The sequence below is a fragment of the Gobio gobio genome, assembly GCF_949357685.1.
Source record: "Gobio gobio genome assembly, chromosome: 8".
NCBI lineage: Eukaryota > Metazoa > Chordata > Actinopteri > Cypriniformes > Gobionidae > Gobio > Gobio gobio.
In genome coordinates, this window is record NC_137114.1 from 37,531,673 (window position 1) to 37,553,229 (window position 21,557).

Below are 21,557 nucleotides of genomic sequence, written 5' to 3' on the forward strand. Positions count from 1 at the left end.
TTCGTTAGTCACTAACGTACGTCTCCTCAGGGAACGAGGGTTACATACGTAGCCGAGACGTTCACAATCACTGTTTTTCACAATCAAAATGGATTCCCAAACAATTCGATATGGAAATTCGATATTTTTTTTAAATGGAGCTAAATATCTTTTTAGTTTTTGGTTTGGTTTTCTTCTTTTTCGAAAAAGGTTCAATGAATTAATGCAATTATATATATATATATATATATATATATATATATATATATATATATATATATATATATATATATATATATATATATATTTAATCTTTCCATGAAAGGTTTAATTTTCTTTTATATTTGACACATTCAATCTTAATCCAGTATATTTCACTTGCACTCTAGCACAAGTTTAATTCTCAATTTAGGCCTCTTTCAGATTTTAAGATTAGCTTTGAAATTTGATTATCATGTTAAAAAGTGTTCATAAATTCAGAACTTATATGTTCATGAAGATACTCATGTAAAATAAATTCACACATTCCAAATAACACACTGCAACATACATATCAAACACAATAATATCAACAATCAAATTTGTTTTTTGGTTTTTATCATTAAATATAAGTATCCATGAATATCCATGAATGTTTCAAATGCCACATAATCAATGCACCTGAAATGACGATGTTTGTGTGTGAAAGCAGTGTTTTGTAAATGGCATTTTCCATAAATAGGGTAAATCAGGGATGCAAATTTGGCATAAATTAAACTGTCGCTCCATAGGATATTTATTTTATTGTCTTTTTTTTCCCTATTCATAATTTCTGCAATGCTGTAGAAAGGGTCCAATTTATCTTATTTTTTGGGTCTCACAAGGAATGTAACATGTTTTGTTTTTGTAATGGAGAAAAGTCTCAGTTTACGACTGTAAACCTGGTTCCCTGAAGAGAAAACATAACACTGTGGGAAGGCCTCTGCCTGATTGCATCATGAAGCACTTGTGAAATCAGTCCAATGGCGTGCCGGAACGTCATATTTTAAAATTGCGACACTCTTCTATGATTTTAATTGTTAGATATACGTCATATTTCAAATTCAACATTATATTTTAAAATTGCGAAACTCTTCTACGATTTTAATTGTTTGATATAGTAAAGAAGGATAAGTCCTCTGAGGTGGAACAGGCCAAAATCACCATTCAAAAAAAAGCTTCTTTTCATGCTAAGTTAGTTTTATGTTAGATAATAAGCATACAGTTTCTAATAGGTCATAACAAATACAACATGGGATTTGCGTCTCTAAAGGCTGTGACATACCAAGCTGACATAAAAGAACTAAAGCCGATGAAAGGCGACTGTGTTTTCACCTCAAAAAGCTGCACTTGAACACACTGCAAAGACTACAGGCGACTGTCAAGTAGCATGTGCATTCTGCGCCTGTGCGTAAGAAAACAACTGTCTATATCAGCAAGTATCTATAGTTTATTTTGGTCATTCAAAAGGGGAAACCGAAACCGAAAAAAAACAGCGCTTGCTTACCATTTTAAATATCAATCACGCTGATCGGTTTCTTCATTCCAGGCGGCTCAAGTTATGACAAATTTTGTGCATTGGAATACTCAGGTAAGATGGCGTTAAATTAGAACAGCAGTCTGTGCCGTCTTGACTTTGCTTGCTTTCATCCCTTTCGCTTTTATTCTCGTGCACTGACTTGTTCGCTAAGCTGAACAGCCAATCAGAGTTCTCTCTCTCACCTACGGTGCAAAAGCCAACGGACACCGATTCAACATGCTCAATCGGCCAAAATACCCCCTAAAAGTCCAACTAGTGCAGACGGTGCGGAACACACCGCACAAACTGGGCCAGTTGATGATCAACGACGACCTGACAATGGCCAATATATATATTTTTGTGTCAAGGTCTTAATGTGTTTTGTATGCTTTTTTATTAAAAGTCATGGGACACCAAAGCATACCCTATTCATGGAATGTGCCAGATGCTTGTGCAAAGTGATGATTTGTTTTGTGCAATTTGTGTGTATCATGTATAAGAAAATTGTCATGCAATGATTGTACATGTTTTGGAGGTGTGTTATGTGCTAATCTAGCAAATTATAGATTTTGATGGATAGTCATGGTCCTGCCATTTTGGTAGGTTCAAGGTATCACTGCTAAATATTCTGCTGTTGTACATACGGGATTGTATAAACAGCACAAACTTTTGCAAACTTGCACAACGAGAAGGCACACACACAAACACTTACATTATGTTTCTGCATCCACTTAAAGAGGACGTTGAGGGCAGTGATTTCTCAAGAAACTATCAAAACGTGTAAACACCATAAAGGTAACTTTGGCAGTTTTAAGGAGGACTTTGTATAATCTAAAACGCTCCCCTTTAGAAAATTCTTATCAGAAATATTGGATGGCTAATATTAATAGTGCTAATAGTGGCATTAGTTGAAGAAAAAAATACATTACTGACTTTGAAAAAAGGGTGGACCAAATAAGGATGCTGTTATTAACCTGCTGTTATTAATTATGGCCTTAACCTGCCATAATGTCTGGAAGAGGCAGTATAAAACCCTTTGTGATTTCTCACCAGTGATTGGACATCATGGCACTGTGGCAGAGATCTTCCTAACATGACATGTTTGGTCGCTACACAAGAAAACTGAGGAATGTTGAATGAGACCGTTACAGGACGAAGAGTCAAACAAGTTTTATATATCTTCAGGCAGGAGGCATAAATTTCTGAAAGGTAAAAGAAAATAGTATTTGTTATTCTGAAATCTGATTCATATTTTTTATATATATATATATATATATATATATATATATATATATATATATATATATATATATATATATATATATATATATATATATATATATATATATATATATATATATATATATATATATATATGATAGTTTCAATTAATTGTTTTTAAAAGACTCAACATTCAATTATTCATTTGCCGGAACCTCTGTAGGAAAAATTCCAATAAAGTTGGAAAATTGAATAATGTTATATGTACCAACAACAACAACAACCACCACAAACAGACACAACAGAACCTAACCAGATAAAGAAAGACTACAAACACACTGGTAGCAACTGGATAATTCAGAATTCAACCTAAAAACAAGAAGGACAGACTGATGAAACAAAGATGGAAAGAGAACTTGAAAGGGCCACTGTCAACCACAGTCACATGACCACCAAGACACACTAGCAATCAGTTTTACCAGAACGTGAAGGATGGAGCTCCACCATCCATTAGGCCTCCATGGCTAAGATGGCGGTTTAGGGCTGTCTGTTTCAGGATTCAAAGTAAGCAGTTTGTTTACAGGGATGAAGCACTCAAATACTGGGAAAGAAAAGAACAAAACAAAACAAAAATCTTACTTTGTTGCTTCTTCTGTTCCTCCTTCTCCGTCTACTTTGCCCTCTTCCTCCATCTTCTGCTCGTCTGAGATCAGCTCCTGGTTCTTTTGTCTACGAATACACTTCACCACTACCATGGACAGAATGAGCAAAGCAAGAATGCCCCCCACAGATGCCCCAATGGCGACAGCAATGGTCGAATCCCTTGGTGGTGGCACTGGGCAGAAGAAGACAGAAAAAAACAGAGATGCTGACAACAAACTTTACCAAGGTAGCATATTTCTTCAGTGAAAAAGTGTATTCTGAAAATAATGTTGTAAAAATGCTTTCTGTGCTAAGATTGAGTATTTACAGCATCTACCTCCAGTGGCAATATGGCCTATGCTAACCAGCCAAAATCTTAGTACTGCATGGTTGCATTCTCAATGTTGCTATTATGGGTGCTAGAGCAGACAGTAGTTATTAACATCTTCTACAGTTTTCTCTTTCAAGTTGACTGTTTTAGGGGCCATTTACACTACACCGTTTCCAAAAGAAAACAGTTTTGGCTGTTCATTTACACAACGGCATTTTGATTTTGAAAACGGGTTTTAAAGTGGAAGTAAAAAAAAAAAAAACGATACGTTATCATCACCATGTAAACAACAAAAATGTGAATTTGTTGAATAACTGATGTCATGCGCATGCGGATTACGTGTTCAGTAGAGGCGTGTCGTGTGACATCGCCAACTACTGGCCTGGCTGTATAATACAGCGTTTTTTTGTTGTTTTCACGGATTTGTGTGAACGGGGATCATTTTGACAATGTTGTTGTCTGTATGCGAAAAAAAACTTTCTTCGTTTTTAGTATATCGTTGTTGTGTAAATGTACACTTGAGGGAGCAAAAGTTTAAATCTTTCTGAGCAAGTTAAGGTTTTTTACCTTGGTGTAGTTCGATTATATCCTACGTTTAGCTTTTTACTTCTGCAGATTGCATTTCAGGTTCAAAATTCCTAGAAGCTGTGCTAATTTGTGAAAAGAATCTAAAAATATTTTTTAACAGTGAAAATAAATCATTTGTTGGCCCAGGAGATAATTTTCTGCAATAATCTGCAATAAGTGCAAATGCAAACTTCCGGGTTGATCTACAAAAACACATTATCATGGCAGCACTCTATTCTAATCCCACACTTAACAACACCTTGTAGATTATAAATGCTAATAGAAAGTAATATTGACTAGTAAAATTTGGTCTACAATCTCCCCCATTCTAGAACTACAGCCGTCCGTTCCACACCATCACTTCAATAGGTTGGCCATCTGGAGTGATGGTGTGGAACGGACGGCCGTGGTCAGGGGCGCAACTACACAGTGCCAGAGGGGTATGCAGCAAATTTTTTTTTAGCAAAATAGTTATTAATAACAGATAGTTATTAATAGGCTAATACCAAACATAAAAATAAACATTCGTTTGAAAGTAATTAAAGAGGAAATTATGAGTTAATCAATATCATAAGAGCAAGAGTGCTATTTTCCAGAGTAGCCTGTATCAGCACGATTGCAAAATACGATTGCAAAATTAATTTTATGCAACAGTTCAATAAACAACAAGTTGTCATTTTTTACAGTTTTGCTCTATTTTTCCAAAAAATAGATTCAAACAAAGTATAGGTTTCGTTCTCGAATAATTCACCATTTTTGAACAGTCGGTTAGAACAAATTAGTTTAATGATTCAAGAATCCCCTCACGCCGCCAAATATCCTGGCAGTTTATAGTTTCATAGGCCTGGAATAATTTCATATTTCTATAATTAAAATATTATATTTAGAACATAAATCTAAAAATCGCATTACATTATTTAGGCAATTGTAATTACGTTCAAGTTTTTTGATAAATGGTAAGATGGATTTTGTTGATACTGATTTCAATGTAATATGTAACTTTATGTAACAATATGTAACTTTACTTTATAAGAGGTGTGCCCTAAAAAGTAAGCATGCAATTTTGAGAACACCAAGGAAAGAGCACGTTCTTTAGTCTGTTTTTCATAGCGTGCGTCATCGGCGTATACCATATAAGCGCCCGTTCTTAACGTGCGCTCTGGGGTCACAGAAAACTTTGGCGCCCCCAAGGTGCTGCGCCCCTATGCGCCGCATATAGCGCATACCCACTTTTTGCGCCACTGGCCGTAGTTCCAGAATGGGGGAGATTGTAGACCAATTTTTACTAGTCATTTTTTTTTTTTTTTTATGTTTTTTTTTATTTTTTTTTACAATTTTTACTTTTTATTAGCATTTATAATCGTTTTATATTTGAATACATATGTGTTGGAGGGCATGGGAGAGCTAGACTGTAGACTGCATGCACAGTGTATGCAGTGTAAGTTTCAGTGCATATGTTGACTTAACAATTCGCTATACATTACATTTTAATGTAAACCATATGTTCTTCTGGGTGCATAAACTAAAATCCCTTTGTCCAGAGGACCAGAGAAGATTGAGAAGCTGGACGTGCAACATCTCTCCAGAAATGGTTAAAATATTCAAATAAAGAGATCTCTTGACAAAACAACTGGTGTCTGGTCCCGTGAATTAAACAACGGGGAAAGAGGCTAAATTCCAAGTCTACAACCTGCAATAAAGAAACCCCATTCATCATGGCCTGTCCTGAAGTAACCCTGGTTGAAGACCTGAACATTTTGTCCTACAGCTTCTTAGCCCATGCTGAAATCTTACATTCAGTCAGGACGTTGAACTGGATGGTGCCGTGACCCGCAATGCGATCTGGAGGGTTGCGCACATAGCAATTGTAGATTCCATCATCCATCAACTGCACGTCTGAGATAGTGATGCTGAGGTCGTTTTTCTCCAGGTTTCCAGAAAACATAACCCGATCTCCAAATCGGCTTGACTTCAGGGGTGTTATCTTGTTCTTATAAGTCATGAACTTGGAAAAGAAGACATTTTGGATGACGGTAGATTGAGAAAAGTGACGAAACAAAAGAATTATGTAACTTGTAAGGCAGTGATTTTTCAATATTTTTATGATATTTGACATTTTAAGTCTCTTATTTTCTCTCACCATCTCCTCTGTGCTGTTGAGTGTCTCCTGATAGGTCCAGTTCATGGCAAACTTGCTGGGGTCCAGCTTGTAGCATGAGGTGAATGCACATGGGATTCTGACATTAGTCCCGTTGAGAGCGTTGATCTGTTGTGGCACCAGCACATCCATGGAAGTCACTGGAAAGGCTACGAGATATGTAAATACACACATGTATAATTCCTGCCATTTGATTTTCTTGCCACCTGATTGGTGGTTTTTTTTTTCATCAAGTTAAAATGTTATTGCCAAGCGATGAAAAAGCCGTTTTTAAACTTTAAAAATGTGCATAGTGGTCTTATTTATACTTCTGTTCACTGATAAATGTTTTTTGAACACATTTAAAAGTGCATCTAATCATAAAATGGCTATTTTTGACTCTAAATTCTAATTGGAAGAGACTGGAAAAATGCAGTAAAAACAGTAATATAGTGAAATATTATTACTATTTAACTGTATTCTACATTCTAATATGCTAATTTGATGCTCAAGAAACAATTGTATTTTTATAATTTTGTAATATTTTTTTCAGGATGAATAGGAAGTTCAAAATAACAGCTTTTATTTGAAATAAATATTTTGTAACAATGTTAGTCTTTACTCTCACTTTTGATACATTTAATGCATCCTTTATCCAACGATTGTTCCTTTATGAACAATCCAACGCTCTCCATTGACTTGTCTAACAGCTGATTTGAGACAAAATGTACAGCAAACAAGCTAAACAAGAGCAAGAACCAAAAAACATTTTAGACATTGTTCTGGTTTTTTTTTAAGTCAGAAAAGACAAGGAGGCCGCTTCACGAAATACAAAGTCAATGGAGAGCGTTGGATTGTTTTCCCCCCCGGTGGGTGTGGTTTTCAGATTATGACGTGTCTCGCTCTGTCTCTATGTCAGATAAAACCACATGAATTTCACATGTGCAAAACCACTCATGGTCACATGTGAAACACATTCTTTGCACAATGGAAACGTGGTTTTGGAACAGTTCCTGTGTGAAATCCATAGCCACTTTTCCACTTTTGGATCAAACGGTTCAAAGAATGGAGTGTTTACGGTTTTATTTCCACTTGAGCTTGGTTCGGCAAGGCATGATTACAAACCGTTCTCTGGCTTGGAATTCTCAGCTAACTGTGCTGAACTGAACTGTGCTGGTAGAATGTGTGTAGTGAGTGACATCGTCACTCAGAATTGGTCACTTTTCTCTTGCTTGGTTGCCAGTTTCCCTGGCCCTGTTCCAAATGGCACACTTCATATGCACTTTAGGTCTTGTGGACTTACAATGGCTGCCGAGTGTGTCCGTTATGTCCATGAGACCTTAGGGTGTCCTATTTGTCATTTTAAGTTTCAGAAGGGTGCTCATGAGCGCCCCCTTTGGGGTCAATATGTGTCCTCGATGCACACTTTTTCCGAGCCTGCACTGAAGTGAGCTCTGCAGCAGACTTCTTCCCGACAGTCAAAGCAGCGTTTACGTCACGAAAGTGTGGAGTCGTAGGAAGACCGCAAGTGTTTATGGGGTCATTTGGGACAGGGCCTCTGTAGCTGGTCAAGCGTGGAATTTGAGCGAAGTTTAATGAAATTAAAAGAACCAATATAAGCAGGGCAGCCTGAAATCTACCCCAATGACTCTCAATTAGAGTGTGCTGCAGTTCATTGGAAATTTGTGGGGCGCTGTAGAGCAGAACAGGGCTCCGAGAACGGCTGCCCCGCTTAGTATTATGATACATGCCTGCCGTATCCATGCGCTTAATTTTAATATATCCTGCTCACTTTACGATTTAAAATGGTCTATAAAATCTGAAATAATATTGGTTGCTGAATGCTGAACACATTTATAATTTATTATTAAATTTGTGTATGTAGAGGTCTATGTTTGGATTAATATTGCCAATGCAGATGAGCCAAGGCTGGTCAGTAGAAAATTAAACCATATTCGTACCGGCTGGGCCAGATTGGCACATAATGGAACGGTTCAGCAATGAGAATCGTTTGGCCTGATGGTGGAAAAGTGGCACATGTAATCACTGATCACATGTATAAAACATGGGAAATTCTTTATTTCTATCTGTATGATAGAATTAGTTCACTTTAAAATTTAAATTCTTATAATTTACTCACCCCCATCTCATCCAAGATGTTTGTGTCTTTTTTTCTTCAGTCGAAAATAAATTACGTTTTTGAGGAAAACATTCAGATTTTTCTACACATAATGTCCTTCATTTGCAACCAGCAGGTTGAAGGTCCAAATCAATGCAGTTTCAAAGTTCTTCGAGGGGCTTCAGAGGCTCTGCATGATCCCAGCCGAGGAATAGGGTCTTATCTAGCAAAACCATTGGTCATTTTCAATAAAAAATAAACATTTATATACTTTTTAACCTAAATTCATCTTGCGCTGCTCTGCACACGCCATGTATTGCGCAATCACGTCGAAAAAGTCACGCTAGACATAGGCAGAAGTAACGCCCCAAGCGAACGTGTGAAGACTAATACAAATGCCCTTTACACAAAAATCTACAACTTCAAAATCGTCCGACATCGTTGTTTAACCTTTTATTGCTAAAGGATGTTTGTATTAGTCTTCGCACAAGCTCTTTGTAAATACGGTGGCGGTACTTCTGCCTACGTCTAGCGTGACCTTTCAGACGTGATTGCGCAATCCGTGGTGTGTCCGATGGTTTCGCTTGATAAGACCCTATTCCTCGTCTGGGATTGTGCAGAGCCCTATGAAGCCATTCCAAGCCCTTTAAAACTGCATTGATTTGGACCTTCAACATTTCGGTTGCCATTGAAGTCCATTATATGGAGAAAAATCCTGAAATGTTTTCCTCAAAAAATTTAATTTCTTTTCCACTGAAGAAAGAAAGACATGAACATCTTGGATGGGATGGGGGTGAGTAAATTATCAGGACATTTAGTTTTGTAGTGAACTAATCCTTTAAGCTTGTCACTGGGTGACATTATTTGTATTGTATCAATGGACAAAATGTCATAATGTTGTCTATCAGAAAGGTTTTTTTTCTCCACCTCTGCACCATTTCATCCCTCTGCAGTCAGAGTTTTGTGCTTCTGGACAAGTTCCCACTACTGCAGCAGTTATGCTTTATCGGCCCGGCTCTCTGCAGTAGTAGCAGCAAGTTCGTCACACCCTCCCATCCCATCCCATCCCCACCCCCCTCAAAGTGCTGCAGTTTAGTCCGTCCCCTCCCTCTAGAAAAATCAGGTGTCCTCACAGATAGAGAGCAAGAACTACAGCAGCTGTGTTCGGGAGAACACATACACACACAAACCTCATGTGTACGAGAAAACCTTCAGTAACTATTATGATTTATAGTAATATAATAATAGTGCGTTAAATTCAAAGTGCCTACAAAGCAACATTTTAACTATACAAGGATTCATTATAAACATAGCGTTTTGTGTTACAAATAATTCAGTACTGCATCATGTCACAGTATCCTATACGCTTTCAGTGTGGGTTGTAATATACACACACAGAGACACACATGCATGTTCAGCATAAATATACACACACACAAACACACACGCAGAGTCAGCACTCGGCCAGGCGTGTTACTCAATACCGACACTACGTCAATGTCGTCCCCACCCACCCTTTTACTTTCATGTATATTTAGTCGGTTTCTCTCTGCGCTCTGTGCTACAGAAGAGATGCTTTAAAACTCATTCGCATACCCCATGCACATTTAATCGCTGAATTCATGCATTTTCTTCGAAAAATCAGTAAATAATACTCTAAATGTTGTAGTTAAAAAGCTACAATGTATCTGTAAATTCTCTTACATGACTGTTTGGGTTTATATGAGCATGAAAGGGGTCTGAATACTGCTTTCTCCAGCCCACTCTTGGGGCACCGATTTGATGCTTATGTATCAATATTCACTGCTGTAGGCCTAAAATACTGCAGTGTAGCAGTCTATCTCTCTCTCTCTCTCTCCCTCTCTCTCTCTCGCCCACTCTCACACAACAGTCCCTGACAAACCCCATCCCTACACCCTCCCTGCTCTGTCTGTGTCCTCTTTTTTTTTTACTGCTCTCAAGGTTATGGTTAAAGGAGAATTGTGGACAAGGTACACAGTACATTGTGGAGCTTTATGCATGCACAAACAAACAAAAAATGTATAATAATAATAATAATAATAATAATAATAATAATAATAATGAGTCAAAATCGGCAAAGGGTCAGTTTTAAAAAGTGATTTTTCTATTTTACTTACAACAGGATTTGCATTTGCATAGGTTTAAATAAAAGACAATAAAAACTACTGTGCATCAAAACTTGATTTTCAAAAGTCAACGATTTTGCGACAGCTGAATATAGAATTTTTGACAAGCCAAACATGTCAGTCTCTAAGTAACATTTATTTTATTTAAGCCCCGAAATAAATGAAAATATAATGAACTACGCAAAGAGCATTTTGAACGCCTCCAGCATGTTTTACAATTACCCAAAAATCAAATGTTGCTTACCCCTTACGCATGTTATCACGTCCATCAAAAAGCTTTTTCTTATATTAGAACTAAAAACATCGCTAACACACTCATTGTCATGGGCATCAATCACGTCACTGAGTACTTGCCAGCTAAGACACAAATAAATATTATCTTGCGATCCATCTGTTTTCAAATCCACATCATTTGAATATCACGGCATCGATGTCTGTCAAAAAATAACGTGCACAATACACTGTAGTATTTACGAGAAGCGGAGGTCCAGCAAGTATGCGCATTTCCTGGAAAACCCACACTACCGGATGTTTCGACTACGTCATTGTTTTCCAAGAGGAGGGAGAAAAAGGCGGCCTGGGTGGCTTCAACATGCTGTCTGTCAGAGACGATAATGTGCATACATAATGCATGTGAGTATAAATTTGTTCTTTACTCACTGAAATTATACTTCACACTGCATGCTAAAGAGAATAAACGCCAATCCGATAGAACATTTAGCTGGGTTTGAGAACATCGTTCAACATGTGTTGGTTTTGATGGATATTATTTTATGCACAAACTGATTCTGACATTGCTGATTTAAATATTTTCTATAATTTTCTATTCTTGACTGATCTTTTTTCATCATTTTGGCAGTAGATAAACTTTTAAATGAGTGATCTTCCGATGAGTCCATGTAGTCGTTAAATTTGACTGTCATATGCTGATACCAGTGATTAAAAAATAGTTTGATCACTATCTTCTCAGTTGTTTAAAAAATTAAGTCAATTATCAAAGTTTGATCCAATGTTTAATTTTCCAATAAAGAATTGTTACATTTAATTACCCCTTAGCCTCATAAATAACGTACATTTCTGTAACATATACAGTCTAACAGCACTGGGACATTTCACTATTCGTATCACTCTGACACCCTTTTTCTCTGTGTGTATAGGGTTGTTAAAAGCAATACTGTGGCAACAAATCTGTTACATGCAGACAGTTTAAATGCACCACATTTTAGTTTCTGCCTAATGACTGAAATGTTGTAGGAAAAACATTGAACATGGTATGTTTGCACAGTAAATGAGAAGAGCGAGACATCTGTATTTCAGTGAGAAGCAGATTTTCAAAAGCCTGGTAAGAGCAATTGTTTTCTCATAATCTACCATATGTCATATTCAGCTTACAGAAATCTGTTACCGCAGTTGGATTTTATCCATTGATCCGCTATTTTCAGGGACAGTTCAACCAAAAATGAATATTCTGTCATCATTTACTCACCCTCATGCCTTTTTCTCATAGAGGACAGAATGAGGTATTTATAGCAGAATGTCCAAGCAGCTATTTTCCATACAATGAAAGTGAATGGTGACCATAACTCTCAAGCTAAATTAAATTTTAGTCTGTTCCTCACAAAAAGAGCAAGTTTATGTTGCTTTTTTTACAAGCTCTTTGTACAATTTACTTTCATTGAATGAAAGAAGTCCATACAATGTTCCTATAACCAGAACATCCTATAGTTCCCTTTCAAGGGAACTCGCGCTGCGTCGATTGACTCTGAGGGAACGCTTTGCGTGATGATGCATTGAAGCACATGTAAAATGAGTCCAAGGATGTGAAGGGACATCAGAGGCGGGTGACGTCACAAACCAGGAAGCTATAAAGCCTGCCCAAAACACAGCCACGCTAGCTTCTACGTCTTCAGTAGCGCTCTATGTGAAATTGTCTTATTTGGTGTTGTTTTGTCAAATACACTCACGTGGCATTGATTCAACAAGGTGCTGAAAGCATTCTTTAGAAATGTTGGCCCATATTGATAGGATAGCATCTTGCAGTTGATGGAGATTTGTGGGATGCACATCCAGGGTACGAAGCTCCCGTTCCAACCCATCCCAAAGATAATCTATTGGGTTGAGATCTGGTGACCGTGGGGGCCATTTTAGTACAGTGAACTCATTGTCATGTTCAAGAAACCAATTTGAAATGATTCGAGCTTTGTGACATGGTGCATTATCCTGCTGGAAGTAGCCACCAGAGGATGGGTACATCGTGGTCATAAAGGGATGGACATGCTCAGAAACAATGCTCAGGTAGGCCGTGGCATTTAAACGATGCCTAATTGGCACTAAGGGGCCTAAAGTGTGTCAAGAAAACATTTACACCACCCACACCATTACACCACCACCAGCAGCCTGCACAGTGGTAACAAGGCATGATGGATCCATGTTCTCATTCTGTTCACGCCAAATTCTGACTCTACCATCTGAATGTCTCAACAGAAATCGAGACTCATCAGACCAGGCAACATTTTTCCAGTCTTCAACTGTCCAATTTTGGTGAGCTTGAGCAAATTGTAGCCTCTTTTTCCTATTTGTAGTGGAGATGAGTGGTACCCGGTGGGGTCTTCTGCTGTTGTAGCCCATCCACCTCAAGGTTGTGCGTTTTGTGGCTTCACAAATGCTTTGCTGCATACCTCGGTTGTAACTATTGAAGTGGTTATTTCAGTCAAAGTTGCTCTTCTATCAGCTTGAATCAGTCGGCCCATTCTCCTCTGACCTCTAGCATCAACAAGGCATTTTCGTCCACAGGACTGCCGCATACTGGATGTTTTTTTCCCTTTTCACACCATTCTTTGTAAACCCTAGAAATGGTTGTGCGTGAAAATCCCAGTAACTGAGCAGATTGTGAAATACTCAGACCGGCCCGTCTGGCACCAACAACCATGCCGAACTCAAAATTGCTTAAATCACCTTTCTTTCCCATTCTGACATTCAGTTTGGAGTTCAGGAGATTGTCTTGACCAGGACCACACCCCTAAATGCATTGAAGCAACTGCCATGTAATTGGTTGATTAGATAATTGCATTAATGAGAAATTGAACAGGTGTTCCTAGTAATCCTTTAGGTGAGTGTATATACAGTATACAGTACTATGGCGAGCAAGCAGCAGTTTAGAGTGTGTGTGCACCCCTGTTCATGTTTTTTAATGGGTGGGGACACACATGCTCTTTATGTAGCTTGTTTGGGTGAGGAGCATGTATGGTCAGCGCTCGAGGGCACTGGCTGTGAGCACTGGGAAGTGCTTCCATTGTGGACACTCGGATCCTGCCTGGCATTCTTTTGCGAGGACGTTCAGGTTTGCGTTCCCCAGGGCTCTGGTCCCGCTGCTGCTGAGGCACAGCGGCGATCACAGTCATGGGGTTCGCAAATGGATCTATCAGTGAGGTTAGAGACGGCCCAGCCTTATCTCCTTCACCTGATAGATCCAGTGCCTTCTATCTGGGTCTGGAAGCACGCGCTGCGGTTTCTTCTGCCCCGATTGAGGCACCAGTGATGCAGCTCTCCAGTTCTGAGGAGCTGGAGACTGTTAGTTTCAGAGAGACTAAGGATTCACCACCTCAGTCTCATGCATATGAGGAGCTGGTTGAGGTTGTGACAAGAGCGGTTGAAAGATTCAATATTGATTAGCCAGCAGATAGGCAGGACGTTCGTTCTAAAAGCAAACTAGACAAACTCTTCCTTCTCTCTCTCAGGGCCACCAATGAGACGGCTAAATCTATCGGTCGCTCTATGGCAGCCTTGGTGGCAACTGATAGGCATCTTTGGCTCAACCTGAGCAATATTAAGGAGAAAGACAAGAACTTCCTTATGGATGCACCCCTGTCACCTTCTGGTCGTCGACAGGTTCCAGGAGGCAGCTAAGCAGGCGGTGGCATTCCAAAAACTCCTCCCTCGCCGCTCACATATCTCCGGGGCTGCTGAGCAAAGGGGGCAGCCCCAGACATCTAAAGCCAGCTCCTCCCACCGTGCCACACAGAAACAGAGCGTAGCTTCCCATGCTCCCCCTCAGAAAGATTGGGGACAGGGGAAGCGCACTCAACCTCAGCCTTCGAGGGGTAAGATGGATCTGAGGACCGTCATTATTTCCAAGAAGGCTGCAGGGGCCATTATTTCCAAGAAGGCTTCCATCCTTTCGGCTGTGAAAAGTACCACATTCCTTTGGGTGGTTTGGGTGGTAAAGATCCGTTGGTATCTGGTTTCCTCAATGGTACTTTGAGGCTGAGGCCTGCATTTCGCACTAGGGTGCCGACTTGGGATCTGGCTACTGTCCTTCAGTACCTTTCCCTGGCTCCCTTTGAGCCATTGGAGGAGGTTTCTGCCAAGTTTTTGACCTGGTTCCCAGGTGCTCTCGTCCTAGTGCTACACTCTCGATTTCACACTGGACACTGCTCCACCGCAGCCTTCGAGGGGTAAGAAGGATCTGAGGACCGTCATTATTTATTAGAAGGATGCGGGTGAAAATGTCCTGATGCCCGAGGGGTCAGGCCAATGAGGGCAGTCCCCCCCCCCGAAGTGGAGCGGTCAACACCTCATTATACAGTGCCCTTGGATGCCCTCAGGGGACCATTCTGCCAACCCTGCCACCTCTGGTGTTACAGGGCGCAGTGGTTTCCAGCGAGCACATATCTCAGGGTCCACCCGGAAACATAGGGATCATTAGGATCCCCGCCCCATCCAAGGAGGGTCCTAGAGCAGTCAGTTCAGTTGTTCCCTGCCGGTTCGCCTTTATCGGACTGACAGCACAACAAAAACCAGAAGCCATTCTCGAGAGGATGGTACCTCTAGTAGAATTTTTGGCAGCGTGGAAGCTACTGCCAAATGTTTCTCATTGGGTCCTGCAGACTATAGAAAAAGGGTATCAAATACAGTTCGCGTCTCGCCTGCCCAAGTTTATGGGGGTCCTATCCACCGTGGTGGGCCCCGGGCAGGTTCTGGTAATGGAAAAGAAGTGAAAAGGTGCCATAGAATATGTACCGCCATCAGACAGGGAAACCGGGTTTTACAGCCGGTATTTCATAGTTCCAAAGAAGGATGGCGGTTGCGTCCCATTTTGGATCTTCGGGTTCTGAACGAGTCAGTCATGCAACTAAAGTTCAAAATGTTAACCTTGAGACAAATCACGCCACAGATCAGGTCCGAGGACTGGTTTGTCACGATAGTTCTCAAGGATGCATACTTCCACATTTCCATCCTTCCATATAACAGGAAGTTCCTGTGGTTTGCTTTCGGGGGCAAAGCATACCAATATCGAGTTCTTCCATTCAGCCTAGCATTATCACCCCGCACTTTCACAAAATGCGTGGATGCAGCTCTGGCGCCACTGTACCTGCAGGGGTATTCGCATTATGAACTACATCGATGATTGGTTGATTCTTGCTCAGTCACATCAGTTGGCAGTTCGTTATTGAGATGTCGTTCTCGCCCACATGAAGGAGTTGGGGTTACGGCTAAACGCCAAAAAGAGTGTGCTTTCTCCACTACTCTTTTCTAGGCGTAGTGAGGGACTCAACGTCGATGCAGGCACGCCTGTCACTGGCATACATAGAGTCCATCCTTTCGGCTGTGAAAAGAATAAAGCTAGGCCAGTCACTCACTGTAAAACAGTTTACCACATTCCTTTAGGTGGTATGTCTTTGGTTAAAGATCCGTTGGTATCTCGTTTCCTCCATGGTACTTTGAGGCTGAGGCCTGCTGTACGCACTAGGGTGCCGACTTGGGACCTGGCTACTTTCCTTCAGGGCCTTTCCCAGGCTCCCTTTGAGCCATTGGAGGAGGTTCCTGCCATGTTTTTGACCTAGGTCCCAGGTGCTCTCGTCCTAGTTCTGCTCTCTCGATTTCACACTGGACAGACACTTCTCGCTATGGTGGCATTGGTATAGACGTTCCCTCAGTGCCAATCGACGCAGTGTGAGTTCTCTTGAAAGGGAATGCCTTGGTTACAACTGTAACCTCAGTTCCCTGAAGAGGGAATGAGACGCTGCGTCACCTTGCCATTTATCCTACATGCCTGTGATACGACAACTTCAGACTTTATCGAAGCTAGCACGGCTGTGTTTTGGGCAGGCTTTATAGCTTCCTGGTTCATGATGTCAACTGCCTCTGATTTTACATGAGCTTCAAGACATCATCACGCAAAGCGTTCCCTCAGCGTCAATCAACGCATTGTCTCGTTCCATCTTCAGGAAACCGAGGTTACAGTTGTAACCAAGGCATTTTGGAATTAAATGAGTGTGAGTAAATGCTAATTTTTATTTGTGGGTGAACTGTCCCTTTAATTTAAGACTATCAAAACTATAGTGTAATAAAACAAGAGTAAAACATATCCTTGTAAACTATTATTCTTATAGGTAGATTTCCTCCAATATAGTGGTGTAGAAATCTATAGTTTATTTATCTTTTAAGTTTGTATACTGTTTAAAAGATTGGGGTTGGTAAGATTTGTATGTCTTTGAAATAAGTATCTTACGCTCATCAAGGATGTATTATTTGATCAAAATACAGTAACACGTATTATAAAGTAGCCTATTACAATTTAAATCAGCACTTTTCTATCTAAATATATTTTTAAATATAATTTGATTTTAAAGCTGAATTGTCAGCATTATTGCTCCAGTTTTCAGTGCATGATCCTTCAGAAATCATTCTAATATGCTGATTTGATGCTCAAGAAACGTTTCCTCAAAAAAAAAAAAAATAATTACGATTGTTTTCAACATTGATGATCACTGTTTTTTTTGGAACAATGATCATTTTAAAGCATCCTTGCTGAATAAAAATATTCAAATCTTAAAAAAAAAAAACTTTTGAACAGTAGTGTACCTTTATACTGAAGAAGAAAAGGTTTCAGTAGTTCATAATTTGAGTTTTCACAGAGCAGAATGAAATGTATTAAGGTATTGATGTACAAACAATTGTGCCAATGGAAGTCACTGAGGCCAATTTCTCTAGGATGAAAGCTGAAAATATCCTGCATTGATATTTGTATTTAAATTCACACATTCAGAAGCCCAAAATATATCTGGACAGACCATATTTATGTTTGCTATTGCAATAAATAACAAAATATTAAACCAACTGACATGCATTTTAAATTAATAAATTAATTAATCTACATGAAATATGAACATGTGAACTGAAGAAATTAATTGTGCCAATTTTCTTTGTAGTGTATATTTAGAAAATGTCTAATAGTTGATGCTTTTTATATATGGCCAGATCTTTCAGGATGGGAAGTCGGATGATTTTTTTGGAGCTCGTTTTTATCTTCTGTCACTGAAATGCTGCATTTTACGCCCTCTGGTGACTTTATAGAGAAACTGCACTGTATTCACTTGAACTTGACTGCATTTTCCCAAGTCATATGTTTTTAAAGAAAACTCTTTTGGTGTGTGAAGCTCTTTTTCCTTTATGTTAAGCCTACAGTACAATGAACTACAGTTCAGTAAGAAAATGTTAATTAATTAAAATTTGTGGACTATACATAGCTATGGATTAAGCACAAGAAAGTAGGTCATCTGCCTTCTGTTGAAATAAATAATCCTCATGTAATGTTCAAAAGCAGCAGTTTCATGAGGCCAGAACTAGCAGTAAATCTATTCACAAAATAACCACAACATGCACATTGGTTGATTATGATTTTTCAATGTGTGTTTGTTCAGACATTCAGAGTTTATTTTAAAGTTTCTTTTTTGCTCTGAATCACTTTGTATAATGTGTTGTTTACAAAGTGAAACGTCTAAGAATGAATTTTCAGCATCATTGCTCTAGCTTTCAGTGCACGATCCTTCAGAAATCATTCTAATATGCTGATTTGATGCTCAAGAGATTTTCTTATTATTAACTATGTTGAAAACAATTGCAATTAATTTATATTATTTTTGAGGAAACTGATTATTTGTGAATAGAAAGTTGAAAATAGCAGTTATTTGAAATGAACTGATTTTTGTAACTGATAATTTTAATGCATCCTTGCTGAATAAAAAATATTCATATCTTAAAAAGAAGGATAGTGTACCTTTACACTGAAGAAGAAGAAGAAGAAGAAGAAGAAGAAGAAGAAGAAGAAGAAGATGAAGAAGAAGAAGAAGGTTTCAGTAGTTGAGAAATTGAGTTCAAAAATTTTGTTCAAATTGAGTTCCTGAATAAGTTTGCATTTGTGAAGGAATCATTTGAGTTAAAGATTCTATGACTCACACATAAACAATTTCACTTGTCGCCATCTACTGGTTTAACGATGTAACCATGAAGAAAGTGTTAGGCTACTGAAAAAAAATAAACAAAAGGAGTGATAAACAGTATGGATTGTAGCTACATCATCAATATGACATGGGAATAATTGTAGGATGCTTAACAGATGCTTAAAAAATGCAGCAATGCTCAATGTCAACAAAGCTGCTTGTCTGGGGGGAAAAAACAGAAGTGCTATTTATTATTATTTTTGGGAATGGGAAAAATACAAATAATTCACCCATAATTTGTGACCTGCTTTGCGTTGCATAGCCTACTCATCTGATCTAAGTGCTCTCACAATGGCATCTCGATAAAACGCAACGATACTGCTGATGGAGATTTGCATCCTTTCTTAACGCATAATATCAATAGGCTATAGGCAGGGAAACCTTCACATCTGTTTGGCTGGTACATTGAAATCGTTAACATGTCAAATAATCATTTTTATGATGGGCTTTATTGTTTTTTTCCCATAGCAGAAGCTTTTTTTTTTACTTACCCAAAAACATCACCATTGCAACACAGGATAATTTCAAAGCGGACGCCCACTGCGTTTTCCCAGAATGCAATAAAATGGTCATTATGATCGCTGACAATAAACGTATCGGAAAATAAGTATTACAAATGCGTTTGAGATCTATTTTCCCGTTTCAATAATGTATAAAATCACGGAAATGTTTTTATTTTGTGCTATGATATGGCTGGCAGTGTCTGTAGCAGGAGCACTGGTTGATATTATGGTTGTGGTTTGTAATTTGTCTTAATTTAGGTTTCAAACGTTACAACATTATAATATTACAATACTATAATAGTTGCACATCAAATGGTATATAAAAAATTTCACGCAACGAGAAAAAAAAATCTGGATGCATCTATATATTAAATGTCCCTGCTCGATTCAGTGCAATCAGAAATCAGTCGAAGAAAATCCACGCGGCCGTTGATGCAAAACCAAAAAATAACGCACTTCCTTGCAGAAGGACCACCTCTCCTCTCCTCACTAATGGAGATTAAGGGGCCGTTAACATGTTGACACAGTTTTCAACCAAAAACGGAACTTTTTATGCGTTTTGGCCGTTCATTTACACGAAAACGTCGTTTGGGGGCCTGAAAATGCAAACTTTTGAAAACGGGTTTCAACGAGGTTTTGAAAAACGAGAGTCCACTGAGAGTGGCTTGATGCCAATATGGTTTTATCTACAAGTTTAATAATACTTAGTCTGTGGTTCCTCAAATCTCAAAACAGAGTGAGCATGCACAGCCTACTTGGGTGTGCAATACTTAGGCTACGAGCCATCTACTCGGTACATAGACAGACAGTGGGTCTGATAGAAAAAGTGGCAATTTCATAGCTGATGAGAAGTCATTGAGAAGATAAAGAGGAAAGTCGAGTGGCTGAAGCTCAGACAATGAAGTGCAGTATAAACTATATTGACCACTGTTGACACCTGCAGATGATGGAAGAGTTGAGGACAAAAAGAAAGCTAAATAAATAAAATAGCATTGAATGAATTATGCATATTCAGAGAGATGAAAACAGATTTATTATGATGGATAATAAGCTACAGTCAGCCAGGCAGTATTACAAAATAAACAAATTAATACATGCATATTTTAAAGGTACACTGCAACTTTTTTTTTACTTAAAAATTAACACAATTTAAAGGATAAGCTCACTTTAAAATGATCCCATAATTTACTTACTCTCAAGGTGTATATGAATTTCTTGTTTCTGATAAACACTATAGGAGTTATATTAATAAATATCCATGGCTCTTCCGAGCTTTATTTTTTTAAAGGAGCCCACGAGTTTGAAGCTGAGAAAAGTGCATCCATCCATCCATCATAAATACTCCACACTCCGGGGGGTTAATAAAAGCCTTCTGAAGCGAATCGATGGGTTTTTGTAAGAAAAATATCCATATTTAAAACTTTTTAAAGTAAAAGCTTCCGCCAGACTGCGTTTCGTATTCAATTTACGGAAAAAAAGTGTTATTGGCACAACGCATTACATCGGATGTAGAGTAAATGTTTTGAACTGCAAGAGGTCTAATGGTGCGTTGACACCAGACGTGAATGACGCGAATAAATCACGTTATTTGCGCAAAGTTGGACGCTTGAACATTTTGAGTTTACTCGCTTCATTCGTGTGTGACATTCACCTCACAACAGATGCAAATTTGCGTCATGGGAGGGGCTTCTGCCAGGCGGTTCATCTCGTTGAGAAATGGCTGACATGGACTGTGTTTGCACGTCTTTTTTGTTAAAATACTACTGTTAATGTGTGACTAAACTTAGTTTTAAGACTTTTTCAGGCGATAATGTAGTTGTTTCAAGCTCAAATCTGTGGTTTATTTATAAAATGAGTGCCTATTTGAACATTTTATCTGCCGTTTTTCAGAGTTGTGAGATCCATGCGATCAGCGGCGTTCCGTGCTCGTTAACCCTGGCGAGAGCATCCTTTCCTCGGCAAGTCCTTCAGACATTTGCCGCTGGCTCTGATGTCTCTGTGGTGTCTTGAGCTATAATTCGTCTTGTGTATGTAACGGGCGATCTTTGGTCTCATTGATCTATAATTTGTTCCCTGGCAAATCGTTTTGGCT

General features: G+C 38.9%; 1 protein-coding gene across 2 annotated transcripts; it reads right to left on the reverse strand.

The window, feature by feature from the left end:
- Positions 1-325: 325 nt before the first annotated feature.
- On the reverse strand, positions 326-19,693 carry scn2b (sodium channel, voltage-gated, type II, beta). Of its 2 annotated transcripts, XR_013817093.1 has the most exons (6): positions 19,454-19,669; positions 6,418-6,584; positions 6,072-6,282; positions 3,377-3,572; positions 3,217-3,284; positions 326-2,718 (listed from the first exon to the last, which is right to left on the reverse strand). XR_013817093.1 is itself a non-coding variant. In XM_079824001.1 (5 exons), exons 1-5 carry the CDS (start codon positions 19,533-19,535, stop codon positions 2,688-2,690), a joined length of 687 nt encoding a protein of 228 aa, XP_079680127.1. In that variant the 5' UTR covers positions 19,536-19,693; the 3' UTR covers positions 326-2,687. The 2 variants fall into 2 exon arrangements, 1 of the variants encoding a protein (XP_079680127.1); XM_079824001.1 differs by lacking the exon at positions 3,217-3,284 and having other exon boundaries at positions 19,454-19,693.
- Between the last annotated feature and the right edge of the window lie 1,864 nt (positions 19,694-21,557).

Excerpts from the sequence above, each read along its gene's own strand:
- scn2b (XM_079824001.1), bottom strand. The coding sequence starts at position 19,535 with ATGACCATTTTATTGCATTCTGGGAAAACGCAGTGGGCGTCCGCTTTG. Across the intron at positions 6,283-6,417 it reads TCAACAGCACAGAGGAGATG|TTCATGACTTATAAGAACAA; the intron begins GTGAGAGAAAAT and ends TTCTTTTCCAAG. Across the intron at positions 3,573-6,071 it reads GTTCAACGTCCTGACTGAAT|TGCCACCACCAAGGGATTCG; the intron begins GTAAGATTTCAG and ends TCTTCTGCCCAG.